Raw genomic sequence first — 13,695 nt, 5'->3', positions numbered from 1 at the left:
ATGGCGGTGGCGGCGGCGGCGGCGGGTCGGCTAGGCTGGTTGCTCGCCGCGCTCTGCCTGGGCAACGCCGCCGGAGAAGCGGCGCCGGGCCCGCGAGTGCTGGGCGTCTGTCTAGAGGAGGACGGAGCGGCGGGCGCGGGGTGGGCGCACGAAGGGGAGGTGCGGGCCGCGCCGGAGGCCACCTTCCGCTTGCGCCTCTTCGGCTCGGGCTTCTCCAACAGCTCCTGGTTCTGGGTGGCTCCTGAGGGGGCGGGTTGCCCCGAGGGCGGGCCGGCCGCAGCGCCCGACGAAGCGGCGGCTCCCACGGGCGAGTGGCGTGCGTTGCTGCGCCTGCGCGCCGAGGCCGCGCGCCCGCACTCTGTGCGGCTGGCAGTGCGCGGGGAGCCGGGGGGCTCGGCGGCCGAAGAGGCGGCAGCCCTCACGGGCGAGTGGCGCGCGCTGCTGCGCCTGCGCGCCGAGGCCGCGCGCCCGCACTCGGCGCTGCTGGCCGTGCGTGTGGAGCCGGGCGGCTCGGCAGCCGAGGAGGAGGCGCCGCCCTGGGCTCTGGGCCTGGGGGCGGCGGGGCTGTTGGCGCTGGCGGCCCTGGCGCGGGGCCTGCAGCTGAGCGCACTGGCGCTGGCGCCCGCCGAGGTGCAGGTGCTGCGCGAGAGCGGCTCGGAGGCGGAGCGTGCGGCGGCGCGGCGCCTGGAGCCCGCACGGCGCTGGGCGGGCTGCGCCCTGGGCGCGCTGCTGCTGCTGGCCAGCCTGGCGCAGGCGGCGCTGGCCGTTCTGCTGTACCGCGCGGCCGGCCAGCGCGCCGTGCCTGCCGTGCTAGGCAGCGCGGGGCTCGTGTTCCTGGTGGGCGAGGTGGTGCCGGCCGCCGTGAGCGGGCGCTGGACGTTGGCACTGGCGCCGCGCGCGCTGATCCTCAGCCGCTTGGCGGTGCTGCTCACCCTGCCCGTAGCGCTGCCGGTGGGCCAGCTGCTGGAGCTGGCGGCGCGGCCAGGGAGGCTGCGCGAGCGCGTGCTGGAGCTGGCGCGCGGCGGCGGCGACCCCTACAGCGATCTCAGCAAGGGCGTGCTGCCCTGCCGAACAGTGGAGGACGTGCTCACGCCCCTCGAGGACTGCTTCATGCTAGATGCCAGCACCGTGCTGGACTTCGGCGTCCTGGCCAGCATCATGCAGAGCGGCCACACGCGCATCCCCGTTTACGAGGACGAGCGCTCCAACATCGTGGACATGCTCTACCTCAAGGACTTAGCTTTCGTGGACCCCGAAGACTGCACGCCGCTCAGCACCATCACCCGCTTCTATAATCACCCACTCCACTTCGTCTTCAACGACACCAAGCTGGACGCCGTCCTGGAGGAGTTCAAGCGAGGTAACTGTTGGGGAATCGCGGAGGGGACGCGAATGTCAGCTCTCTCTCCCCAGAGAAAGAGTGAGGTTTAGGGAAGCCTTGGGGAAAGGTCCCAACCCGGTGGACGACAGGGAGGCCTCTGAGCGCCCTTTTAGTGAAGTTGATGGTTTTTTAGCTCTGAATAATCTTGCAAAATATCATTTAAAGCCTTTGGTTCCGAAAATGACAGTACTATAGACAACAAAAAGCTTTTCCGGGCAGGCCCCCAGTTTGGGGAGATATGTGTGCTTGATTCTAACTCTCCAGCTTTTTACCGGATCATTTTTATGGGCTTGGGCTTTGTGGCAGGTTCGGACTCCTGGATAGAAACTGAAAGAACGTAGAGTATACGGTCTAGATACCTGGACGCTGTTGTTTGCACATATGTAATACCAAACTAGCTGAACTTGTGATGTTTTCAAGGCGTCCTTGTTAAGGTCAGTGATGGGCTGTTGCCTTCCTGGTTACAGAAAAGGGTATGATTGATCATTACTTCCTGCAGTGTGAAAGAAACTTCCACTTTGATTTCACCAGAAGCAACTTGATGGAGGCCAGACAGTCTCCCCTTCCTTTAAAAACAAACAATAAAACAAAACCCAAGTAAGGGCTCAAGTCCTCTTAACTCCACATTTTTGTCCTCTCCTTTGACCCGGGTTCAGGTGAAAACTGAGACCCTCCCATTGTGAAGGTTCGGGTTCTCCTGCAGTCTCCCTCTTGGTGATGGGGCTTGAGGTCCTCCCCAGAGCTTGGTCATGCTTCTCACACCTGAACTTCTGGAAGGACACTTATGGACTCTGAATGAGCTTGACCATAAAGACTGCATAATTGAGGCCGAGAAGTGAGCAAGGCCCCCTCATAATGACTTCCTGATAGCTGTGAAGTCTCCAGGTCCCAGGATCCCATAGGAGGTTCCCTGTGAGCCCCTGGACTGTCAGGGCAGGGAGGCAAAGCTCTGCTGCAGTGACCATTAGTACTGGTGCATGCCAGCCACTAGTGGGCACCCTCCTGCACCATCTCCTTAGTTTTAAAGAATTAGGCAGTTACTGTTACTACTGTTTCTCAGGATTGGGTGGGAGACTTTGATGGGCAGCTCTGGCTGCTGCACTGGAGAATCTCTGGGTGCTTCTGGTTGTTTCCTCAGAATGTAGCCATGCAGCCCTGCTCTGCAGGAGAGGAGCCCGGGATCCGGGCAGGCAGAGCCTCCTAGGAGCAAGTGCTCCATCTCTGAGTAATATGGTATTTCTGAGGCAGTGGTGGTTCTCGTGGCTGTGTGGCCAGCCGGGCTGGCCCTGGAGTCAGCAGGGGAGGGTACCATCCTGCCCCTGCCATCTTTCAGCTTGAGGCCAGGCTTGACCACCAGGGCGGTAGCTGCAGGCAGAGCATAGCACCCTGTTTAAGTGGTTTCCACAGATCACTGACTGGTGTGGAGACCAGAGTAGGGGGGGTCCCCGTGGTTGGGGGGCCCAGTGAGAGGTGATGGTAGCCTGAACAACGGTGCTCAGTGAGCATAAAAAGGAACACCCAAGAGGGCATTGAAAGGTGAACTTAGGATTTTGTGGTTTGCTGAGGGGCTGTGGGAGAAGGCAGTGGCAACCCACTCCAGTACTCTTGCCTGGCAGATCCCATGGACGGAGGAGCCTGGTAGGCTGCAGTCCATGGAGTCAATAGGAGTCGGACACGACTGAGCGACTTCACTTTCACTTTTCACTTTCACGCATTGGAGAAGGAAATGGCAACCCACTCCAGTGTTCTTGCCTGGAGAATCCGAGGGACGGGGGAGCCTGGTGGGCTGCTGTCTGTGGGGTCGCACAGAATCAGACACGACTGAAGCGACTTAGCAGCAGCAGCAGCAGAGGGGCTGTGAGGCAGGAGGAGCTGAGGATGAATTGGGTTTGGCTTGGTGGTGGCCTTGCCTTTCCCTGAGGCTGAGCACACGCAGGGAAGAGAGGGCTTGGGGGTTGGGGTTGGGGCTGGGGCAGGCAGACGAGTTTGTTGTGAACATTGGAATTTGTGTGCAGTGGCCTGAGACGTGGGTTGCTAGGAGCAGCCCATGTACAGTGAAGCACAAGTGAAAGTCTCAAGCAAGAGGGAAGGATCTGGATGTCGGTGGGGAGGTGGTCCTGGGGAGTGATCCTGGAAGCCGAAAGAGAGGCGCTAGCAGGGCAGGGGTAGATGGGCAGTGAGGACAGATGCTGAGGAGAGCCAGGGCCCTGGAATGTCCCGGAAGCTGAGGGAAGGAGAGTGATCAGGGGAGGAGGCTTGCATCATGTCCTTTGGATCCAACAGCCAGGATACCCTTGACCTTGCAAGAGCAGTTGTGGCATGGTGTGGGGAAGCTGGGGTGGGGGCCAGCAGTGAAGGAGGCTAGAGAGCGGGGGCTCGGAGAGGCCCGGCAGGGCGGGAGGCCTTCTGCTCTGGTGGGGTTTCCCCGCCTTTGTTAGCTTTTTAAAAATTTTTAATTAGAGGAAAATTGTTTTACAATATTGTGTTGGTTTCTGCTGTACAGTAACTCCAACCAGCTATAATTTTACATATGTCCCCTTCCTCTGCTGTTTTTATTTCTTTATTTAATTTGGCTGTGTGTCATGTGGGATCTTGGTTCCCTGACCAGGGACTGAACTGTAGCCCCTGCGGCCAGAAGCGTGGATCTTGGTTAACCAGTGGACCACCAGGAACGCCCTGCTCTTTGGTTCTGATGTGTGGGAGTCCCGTGGGCTTAGGTCTAAATGTTGGTAGGAAGTTGCTGGTAGGGAGGGACAGCCACAGTGCAGGCTGCTCTTCTTCTGGGCTGGTGGCCTTGGGGCAGCTCTGGAGAGCCCCCTTCTAGAAGGTAGTGCAGGGGTGCAGTGTGGAGGTTGAATGGAGGACTCTTTGGTCCCCTTGGCCTCCTGATTCCTGTGGAGGGTAAGGGCCGTTCTTGGGGCAGGATGGCCTTATCTTTCCTGTGTCACCTGAACTCTCTGCTTCTCCTGTGCCATGCAGTCCTTTGGCAGCTTCCTTTATGTTTCCTCGCTAAAGTCCTCATTGACCCAGCCCTCCTCTTCATCCCTCTGCTCATGAACATAGAGCATACTGTAGCCTCCGTGGTGCACAAGGTTTTAGAAATCAGTCCCCTTGTCTCTCTGCCAAGTGTATGAGGCAGGGTTCCCTCTGAATTCCCTGAGGCGAAAGGCCCTGGCATCTTGGCAGTACCATTTCAGGCCCCATTCCTTTCTCTTTCAGATTGTGGTTTGTTCTGGAACGTTAGAGTCTGGAAGAGGCCCCTTCCCCGGTGAGGTGCCCCTCAGTCAGGGTGCAGACCTGAGGTGACAGCTGATTGTTTTGTGCACACGTTGCCAGGAGGAGTGTAGACTTCTGGAGGTGTAGTTCAGTTCGGTTCAGTCCCTCAGTCATGTCCGACTCTCTGCGACCCCATGGACTGCAGCACACCAGGCCTCCCTGTCCATCACCAACTCCCAGAGCTTACTCAAACTCATGTCTATTGAGTCGGTAATGCCATCCAACCGTCCCATCCTCTGTCGTCCCCTTCTCTTCCTGCCTTCAATCTTTCCCAGCATCAGGGTCTTTTCCAGTGAGTCAGCTCTTGACATCAGGTGGCCAAAGTATTGGAGCTCCAGCATCAGTCCTTCCAATGAATATTCAGGACTGTTCTCCTTTAGAGTTGATTGGTTTGATCTCCTTGCAGTCCAAGGGACTCTCAGGAGTCTTCTTCAATGCCACAGTTAAAAGTATCAATTTTTCAGCTCTCAACTTTCTTTTTTAAAAAATTTATTTATTTTAATTGGAGGCTAGTTACTTTACATTATTGTAGTGGTTTTTGCCATACACTGACATGAATCCGCCACGGGTGTACATATGTTCCCCATCCTGAACCCCCTTTCCACCTCCCTCCCCATCCCATCCCTCAGGGTCATCCCAGTGCACCAGCCCTGAGCACCCTGTCTCATGCATCGAACCTGGACTGGTGATCTATTTCACATATGATAATCTAATGTTTCAATGCTATTTTCTCAAATCATCCTACCCTTGCCTTCTCCCACAGAGTCCAAAAGACTGTTCTATACATCTCTGTCCCTTTTGCTGTCTCATATATAAGGTCATTGTTACCATCTTTCTAAATTCCATATATATGCATTAGTATACTGTATTGGTGTTTTTCTTTCTGGCTTACTTCACCCTGTATAATAGGCTCCAGTTTCATCCACCTCATTAGAACTGATTCAAATGTATTCTTTTCAATGGCTGAGTAATATTCCATTGTGTACCACAGCTTTCTTATCCATTCGTCTGCTGATGGATATCTAGGTTGCTTTGATGTCCCAGCTATTGTAAACAGTGCTACAGTGAACGTTGGGGTACATGTGTCTCTTTCAATTCTGGTTTCCTCGGTGTGTATGCCCAGCAGTGGGATTGCTGAGTCATAAGGCAGTTCTATTTCCAGTTTTTTAAGGAATCTCCACACTGTTCTCCATAGTGGCTGTACTAGTGTGCATTCCCACCAACAGTGTAAGAGGGTTTCCTTTTCTCCACACCCTCTCCAGCATTTATTGCTTGTAGACTGTTTGATAGCAGCCATTCTGACTGCCGTGAAATGGTACCTCATTGTGGTTTTGATTTGCATTTCTCTGATAGTGAGTGATGTTGAGCCTCTTTTCATGTGTTTGCTAGCCATTTGTATGTCTCTTTGGAGAAATGTCTGTTTAGTTCTTTGGCCCATTTTTTGATTGGGTCGTTTATTTTTCTGGAATTGAGCTGCTGGAGCTGCTTGTATATTTTTGAGATTAATTCTTTGTCAGTTGCTTCATTTGCTATTATTTTCTCCCATTCTGAAGGCTGTCTTTTCACCTTGCTTATGGTTTCCTTCATTGTGCAAAAGCTTTTAATTTTAATTAGGTCCCATTTGTTTATTTTTGCTTTTATTTCCATTACTCTGGTAGGTGGGCCATAGAGGATCCTGCTGTGATTTATGTCAGAGAGTGTTTTGCCTATGTTCTCCTCTAGGAGTTTTATAGTTTCTGGTCTTACGTTTAGATCTTTAATCCATTTTGAGTTTATTTTTGTGAATGGTGTTAGAAAGTGTTCTAGTTTCATTCTTTTACAAGTGCTTGACCAGTTTTCCCAGCACCACTTGTTAAAGAGATTGTCTTTTCTCCATTGTATATTCTTGCCTCCTTTGTCGAAGATAAGTTGTCAATAGGTGTGTGGATTTATCTCTGGGCTTTCTATTTTGTTCCATTGATCTATATTTCTGTCTTTGTGCCAGTACCGTACTGTTTCGATGACTGTAGCTTTGTAGTAGAGCCTGAAGCCAGGCAGGTTGATTCCTCCAGTTCCATTCTTCTTTCTCAAGATGGCTTTGGCTATTCAAGTTTTATTGTATTTCCATACAAATTGTGAAATTATTTGTTCTAGTTCTCTGAAAAATACCATTGGTAGCTTGATAGGGATTGCATTGAATCTATATATTGGTTTGGGTAGAATGAATACTCATTTTCACTATATTGGTTCTTCCCATCCATGAACATGATATATTTCTCCGTCTATTTGTGTCATCTTTGATTTCTTTCATCAGTGTTTTTTAGTTTTCTATATATAGGTCTTTAGTTTCTTTAGGTAGATTTATTCCTAAGTGTTTTATTCTTTTCGTTGCAATGGTGAATGGAATTGTTTCCTTAATTTCTCTTTCTGTTTTCTCATTGTTAGTGTATAGGAATGCAAGGGATTTTTGTGTGTTAATTTTATATCCTGCAACTTTACTATATTCATTGATTAGCTCTAGTAATTTTCTGGTGGAGTCTTTAGGGTTTTCTACGTAGAGGAGCATGTCATCTGCTTTGAGAGTTTTACTTCTTCTTTTCCAATCTGGATTCCTTTTATTTCTTTTTCTTCTCTGATTGCTGTGGCCAAAACTTCCAAAACTATGTTGAATAGTAGCGGTGAGAGTGGGCACCTTTGTCTTGTTCCTGATTTTAGGGGAAATGCTTTCAATTTTTCACTATTGAGGATAATGTTTGCTGTGGGTTTGTCATATATAGCTTTTATTATGTTGAGATATGTTCCTTCTATTCCTGCTTTCTGGAGGGTTTTTATTATAAATGGATGTTGAATTTTGTCTAAGGCTTTCTCTGCATCTGTTCAGATAATCATGGTTTTTTATCTTTCAGTTTGTTAACATAGTGTATTACATTGATTGATTTGTGGATATTAAAGAATCCTTGCATTCCTGGGATAAAACCCACTTGGTCATGATGTATGATGTTTTTAATATGTTGTTGGATTCTGTTTGCTAGGATTTTGTTAAGGATTTTTGTATCTATGTTCATCAGTGATATTGGCCTGTAGTTTTCTTTTTTGTGGCATCTTTTGTCAGGTTTTGGTATTAGAGTGATGGTGGCCTCAGAGAATGAGTTTGGAAGTTTACCTCCCTCTGCAGTTTTCTGGAAGAGTTTGAGTAGGATAGGTGTTAGCTCTTCTCGAAATTTTTGGTAGAATTTGGCTGTGAAGCCTTCTGGTCCTGGGCTTTTGTTTGCTGGAAGATTTCTGATTAAAGTTTCTATTTCTGTGCTTGTGATGGGTCTGTTTAGATTTTCTATTTCTTCCTGGTTCCGTTTTGGAAAGTTGTATTTTTCTAAGAATTTGTCCATTTCTTCCAAGTTGTCCATTTTATTGGCTACAGTTGCTGATAGTAGTCTCTTATGATCCTTTGTATTTCTGTGTTGTCTGTTGTGATTTCTCCATTTTCGTATCTAATTTTGTTGATTTGATTCTTCTCCCTTTGTTTCTTGATGAGTCTGGCTAATGGTTTGTCTATTTTATTTATCTTCTCAAAGAACCAGCTTTTAGCTTTGTTGATTTTTGCTATGGTCTCTTTTATTTCTTTTGCATTTATTTCTGCCCTAATGTTTACGATTTCTTTCCTTCTACTAACCCTGGGGTTCTTCATTTCTTCCTTTTCTAGTTGCTTTAGGTGTAGACTTAGGTTATTAATTTGACTTTTTTCTTGTTTCTTGAGGTAAGTTTGTATTGCTTTGAACCTTCCCCTTAGCACTGCTGAGTCCCATAGGTTTTAGGTTGTTTTGTTTTCATTTTCATTCGTTTCTGTGCATATTTTGATTTCTTTTTTGATTTCTTCTGCGATTTGTTGGTTATTCAGAAGCATGTTGTTTAGCCTCCATATGTTTGTATCTTTAATAGCTTTTTTCCTGTAGTTGACATCTAATCTTACTGCATTGTGAACAGAAATGATGCTTGTAATTATTTCAAGTTTTTTGAATTTAGCAAGGCTAGATTTATGGTCCAGGATGTGATCTATCCCGGAGAAGGTTCTGTGTGCACTTGAGAAAAAATGTGAAATTCATTGCTTTGGGGTGAAATGTCCCACTGATATCAATTAGGTCTAACTGGTTCATTGTATCATTTAAAGTTTGTGTTTCCTTGCTAATTTTCTGTTTAGTTGATATATCCATAGGTGTAAGTGGGGCATTAAAGTCTCCCACTATTATTGTGTGACTGTTAACTTCCCCTTTCGTACTTGTTAGTATTTGCCTTACATATTGTGGTGCTCCTATGTTGGGTGGATATATATTTATAATTGTTATATCTTCTTGGATTGACCCTTTGATCATTATGTAGTGTCCTTCTTTGTCCCTGTTCACAGCCTGTATTTCAGTCTGTTTTATCTGATATGAGTACTGCTGCTCCTGCTTTCTTTTGGCCTCCCTTTACGTGAAGTATCTTCGCTTTCAGTCTATATGTATCCCTTGTTTTAAGGTGGGTCTCTTGTAGATAGCATATAGAGGGGTCTTGTTTTTGCATCCATTCAGCCAGTCTTTGCCTTTTGGTTGGGGCATTCAACCCATTTACATTTAAGGTGATTATTGATAAGTATGATCCTGTTGCCATTTACTTTGTTGTTTTGGGTTCAAGTTTATACACCTTTTCTGTGTTTCCTGTCTAGAGAAGATCCTTTAGTATTTGTTGGAGAGCTGGTTTGGTGGTGCTGAATTCTCAGCTTTTGCTTTTATGTAAAGCTTTTGATTTCTCCTTGCTGGGTATAGTATCTGGGCTGTAGGTTATTTTCTTTCATCACTTTAAGTATGTCCTGCCATTCCCTTCTGGCTTGAAGAGTTTCTGTTGAAAGGTCAGCTGTTATCCTTATGGGAATCCCCTTGTGTGTTATTTGTTGTTTTTCCCTTGCTGCTTTTAATATCTGTTCTTTGTGTTTGATCTTTATTAATTTGATTAATATGTGTTTGGGGTGTTTTGCCTTGCGTTTATCCTGTTTGGGACTCTCTGAGTTTCTTGGACTTGGGTAGCTATTTCCTTCCCCATTTTAGGGAAGTTTTCAGCTATTATCACCTCAAGTATTTTCTCATGGCCTTTCTTTTTGTTTTCTTCTTCTGGGACTCCTATGATTCGAATGTTGGGGCTTTTGACATTGTCCCAGAGGTCTCTGAGGTTGTCCTGATTTCTTTTAATTCTTTTTTCCTCTCTCTTTATTTCCACCATTCTATCTTCCACCTCACTTATCCTATCTCCTGCCTCAGTTATTCTACTGTTGGTTCCCTCCAGAGTTTTTTTAAAAAAATCTCATTTATTGCATTATTCATTATTGATGAACTCTTTTTTATTTCTTCTAGGTCCTTGTTAAACATTTCTTGCATCTTCTCAATCCTTGTCTCCAGGCTGTTTATCTGTAACTCCATTCTGTTTTCAAGATTTTGGATCATTTTTACTATCATTATTCTGAATTCTTTTCCAGGTAGACTCCCTATCTCCTCCTCTTTTGTTTGGTTTGTTGGGCATTTATCATGTTCCTTTACCTGCTGAGTATTTCTCTGCCTTTTCATCTTGTTTAGGTTGCTGTGTTTGGGGTGACCTTTCTGTATTCTGGCAGTTTGTGGTTCCTCTTTATTGTGGAGGTTCCTCCCTGTGGGTGGGGTTGGACGAGTGGCTTGTCAAGGTTTCCTGGTTAGGGATGCTTGTGTCCCTGTTCTGGTGGGTGGAGCTGGATTTTTTCTCTCTGGAGTGCAATGAAGTGTCCAATAGTGAGTTTTGAGATGTCTGTGGGTTTGGTGTGACTTTGGGAAGCCTGTATATTAAAGCTCAGGGCTATGTTCCTACATTGGTGGAGAATTTGTATGGTATATCTTGCTCTGGAACTTGTTGGCTCTTGGGTGGAGCTTGGTGTCAGTGTAGGTATGGAGGCTTTTGGATGAGCTCTTATTGATTAATGTTCCCTGGAGTCAGGAGTTCTCTGGTGTTCTCAGGGTTTGGACTTAAGCCTCCTGCCTCTGGTTTTCAGTCTTATTCTTACAGTAGCCTCAAGAGTTCTGCATCTGTATAGCACCAATGATAAAACATCTAGGTTAGTGGAGAAAAGATTCTCCACAGTGAGCGACCCCCAGAAAGGTTCGCTGAGTTGCATGGAGAAGAGGAGAGAGAGAAGGAGATAGAGGTGACCAGGAGGAGAAGAGGGAGACTCAAAAGGGGAGAGAGCAGGCTAGCCAGTAATCAAATCCCTATGTGCTCTACACAGTCTGGACCGCTCAGAGATGTTCACAGAGTTACACAGAGAAGAGAAGGGGGAGGAAGGAGACAGAGGTGGCCAGGAGGATAAAGGGGGGAATCAAAAGGAGAGAGACAGATCCAGCCAGTAATCAGTTCCCTGTGTTCTCCACAGCCCGGAACACACACAGAGATTCACAGAGTTGGATAGAGGAGATAGAGGCGACCTGGTGAGAAAAAGGAGAGTCAAAAGGGGGAGAGGGCAGTCAAGCCAGTAATCTCGCTCCCAAGTAAAAATGGATACTGAAGATTGGAGTCTTAAAGGTACAAAATTGATAACAAATACCAAAAAGCAAAGATTAAAAATCTAGAGTAGAAGTTAGACTCTCAAAAATACAATATTAAAAAAAAAATCACAAAATTATAAAAATATATATAAAATTTGCTTTAAAAATAGTTTTTTTTTTTTTTTTTGCAAGGTAATAGGTTACTCCTTGGAAGAAAAGTTATGAGCAACCTAGATAGCATATTAAAAAGCAGAGACATTACTTTGCTGACTAAGGTCCGTCTAGTCAAGGCTGTGGTTTCTCCTGTGGTCATGTGTGGATGTGAGAGTTGGACTATGAAGAGGGCTGAGTGCCGAAGAATTGATGCTTCTGAACTGTGGTGTTGGAGAAGACTGTTGAGAGTCCCTTGGACTGCAAGGAGATCCAACCAGTCCATTCTGAAGATCAGCCCTGGGATTTCTTTGGAAGGACTGATACTAAAGCTGAAACTCCAGTACTTTGGCCACCTCATGCGAAGAGTTGACTCATTGGAAAAGACTTTGATGCTGGGAAGGATTGGGGGCAGGAGAAGAAGGGGACGACAGAGGATGAGATGGCTGGATGGCATCACGGACTCGATGGACGTGAGTCTGAGTGAACTCCGGGAGTTGGTGATGGACAGGGAGGCCTGGCGTGCTGTGATCCATGGGGTCACCAAGAGTCGGACACGACTGAGCAACTGAACTGAACTGAATAGGTTACAAAAATGAAAATTAAAGGAGTAATAAAGGATTAAATGTTTTTTTAACTTAAAAAAAGATAATAGTAAAAATATATCTTGAAATTTCTCTAAGCTGTTGCGGGCAGTGTGGGGTCAGTTCAGTTTCAGATAGTTCCTTGTTCCAGCTTATACTTCTCAAGGTCTGTAGGCCCCTTCCAGTGTAGTCGGTGCTAACTACAGGGTTTTAATCTGTGGCACCTGTCACTTCCAGAGCAGCTTCCCTCTGTTATTTTGGCTTCTCTTGTTTGCACGTCTCTTCAGTGTCTAATTTCTGCCCTGACACAAGGGGGCAAAGGTGGTCACTTACTCAGGCTCACTTGTTCAGTTGTGTTGTGGGGAGGAAGGAACGCTGCAAACAAATATCACTGGCGTGTGTGGGAAGTGCTCGCAGTGTCTGGGCCACACTGGGTTTGCCCCCGCTCACGGTGTGTGTGCTTTCCTGGTCTACACTGCTCAGGCTCCAGGTTGCTCTGCAGGGGAACTGTCTAAGGTGGGCCGTGGGCTGCGTGTACTTCCCAGGTCTGAGCCGCTTGGGTTCAGGTTCTCGGGTACTCCGCAAAGGCACAGACTCGGTTGGGCCTGCGTTTTGTGCCCTTCCCAGGTCCCAGCCGCTCAGGCGCCCAGGTGCTTGACGAGCACACTCTCCCCAGGTGGGGCGGGGTGTCGTATGGCCTCCCCGTCCCAGCCGCTCGGTTTCTCGGGTGTGCCCTCTGTCTCCTCTGGGGAGCTGATCTCTGGCTGCGACCCTCCTGGCGGACGTCCACTGTCCAGGATCCCAGGAAGGAAGACTCGGCTAGCAACTGGGAGCCTGCGGCAGTTTGGTAGAGGATGCCGCCTCTGGGGCCGAGATAGCCCTTTTCCGGCTCTGGCTGCCACCCGCTTGCCTCCCTGCCTCTGGCGGGGGATGGGCCGGTCCCCAGACGGCTAGCTCTCCTCTGGTATTCGCTCAGTCCTTTGTTCTGTGAGCGGGCCTGGCTATCCCACAGTTTGGGTTGGCATTCAGGAGGCCCAGTCCTTATCCGCACTGCAGCACTCGCTTCCCTGTTCAGCCCCCACTTGCTGGTGGTGGATGCCAGCGTCTGGCCAACTTCTCTGCTGGGAGGTGCCGTTAGGCACGTCATCTGTGGGCTTGATTTATTCATTTATTTTTCCTCCCGGTTATGTTGCCCTCTGAGATTCCAAAACTCCCCAGTACATCAAGGCTATATCATGTCACCCTGGTTGTTTAATTCCTATGCAGAGTACATCAGGCAAAATGCCAGTCTGGATGAAGCACAAGCTGGAATCAAGACTGCTGGGAGAAATATCAATAATCTCAGATACACAGCTGACACCACCCTTATGGCAGAAAGCGAAGAGGAACTAAAGAGCCTCTTGATGAAAGTGAAAGAGGAGAGTGAAAAAGTTGGCTTGAAACCCAGCATTCAAAAAACTAAGATCTGGGTGGTTATCTGGGGAGTGAGAGGGTTTCCTGGTGTTTGGAAACATCTCCGCTTTTACGACTCCCTCCCCGGGATGGGTCTCTGTCCCTGCCTCTTTTGTCTCTCTTTTTATCTCTTATATTTTGTCCTACCTCCTTTTGAAGACCATGGGCTGCCTTTCTGGGTGCCTGGTGTCCTCTGCCAGCGTTCAAAAGTTGTTTTGTGGAATTTGCTCAGCATTCAAATGATCTTTTGATGAATTTGTGGGGGAGAAAGTGGTCTCCCCATCCTATTCCTCCACCATCTTAGGACTGCCCCTCTCAGCTTTCTTTATAGTCCAGC

The 13,695-nt window shown here is 48.0% G+C and overlaps 1 protein-coding gene across 2 annotated transcripts in view; it reads left to right on the top strand.

The window, feature by feature from the left end:
• CNNM3 (cyclin and CBS domain divalent metal cation transport mediator 3) overlaps positions 1 to 13,695 on the top strand; it is a 32,570-nt gene continuing 18,875 nt past the window's right edge. For both annotated transcript variants that reach the window (XM_068988042.1, XM_068988002.1), the window contains exons 1-2: positions 1 to 265; positions 407 to 1,360. In XM_068988042.1, coding sequence (XP_068844143.1) covers positions 1 to 265; positions 407 to 1,360 — 1,219 coding nt within the window. The remainder of the gene's footprint in view (positions 266 to 406; positions 1,361 to 13,695) is intronic.

Source organism: Capricornis sumatraensis, chromosome 1, assembly GCF_032405125.1.
Source record: "Capricornis sumatraensis isolate serow.1 chromosome 1, serow.2, whole genome shotgun sequence".
Lineage (NCBI taxonomy): Eukaryota > Metazoa > Chordata > Mammalia > Artiodactyla > Bovidae > Capricornis > Capricornis sumatraensis.
Note: the sequence above shows the minus strand (reverse complement) of the source record. Positions and strands in the feature narration are given on the sequence as shown.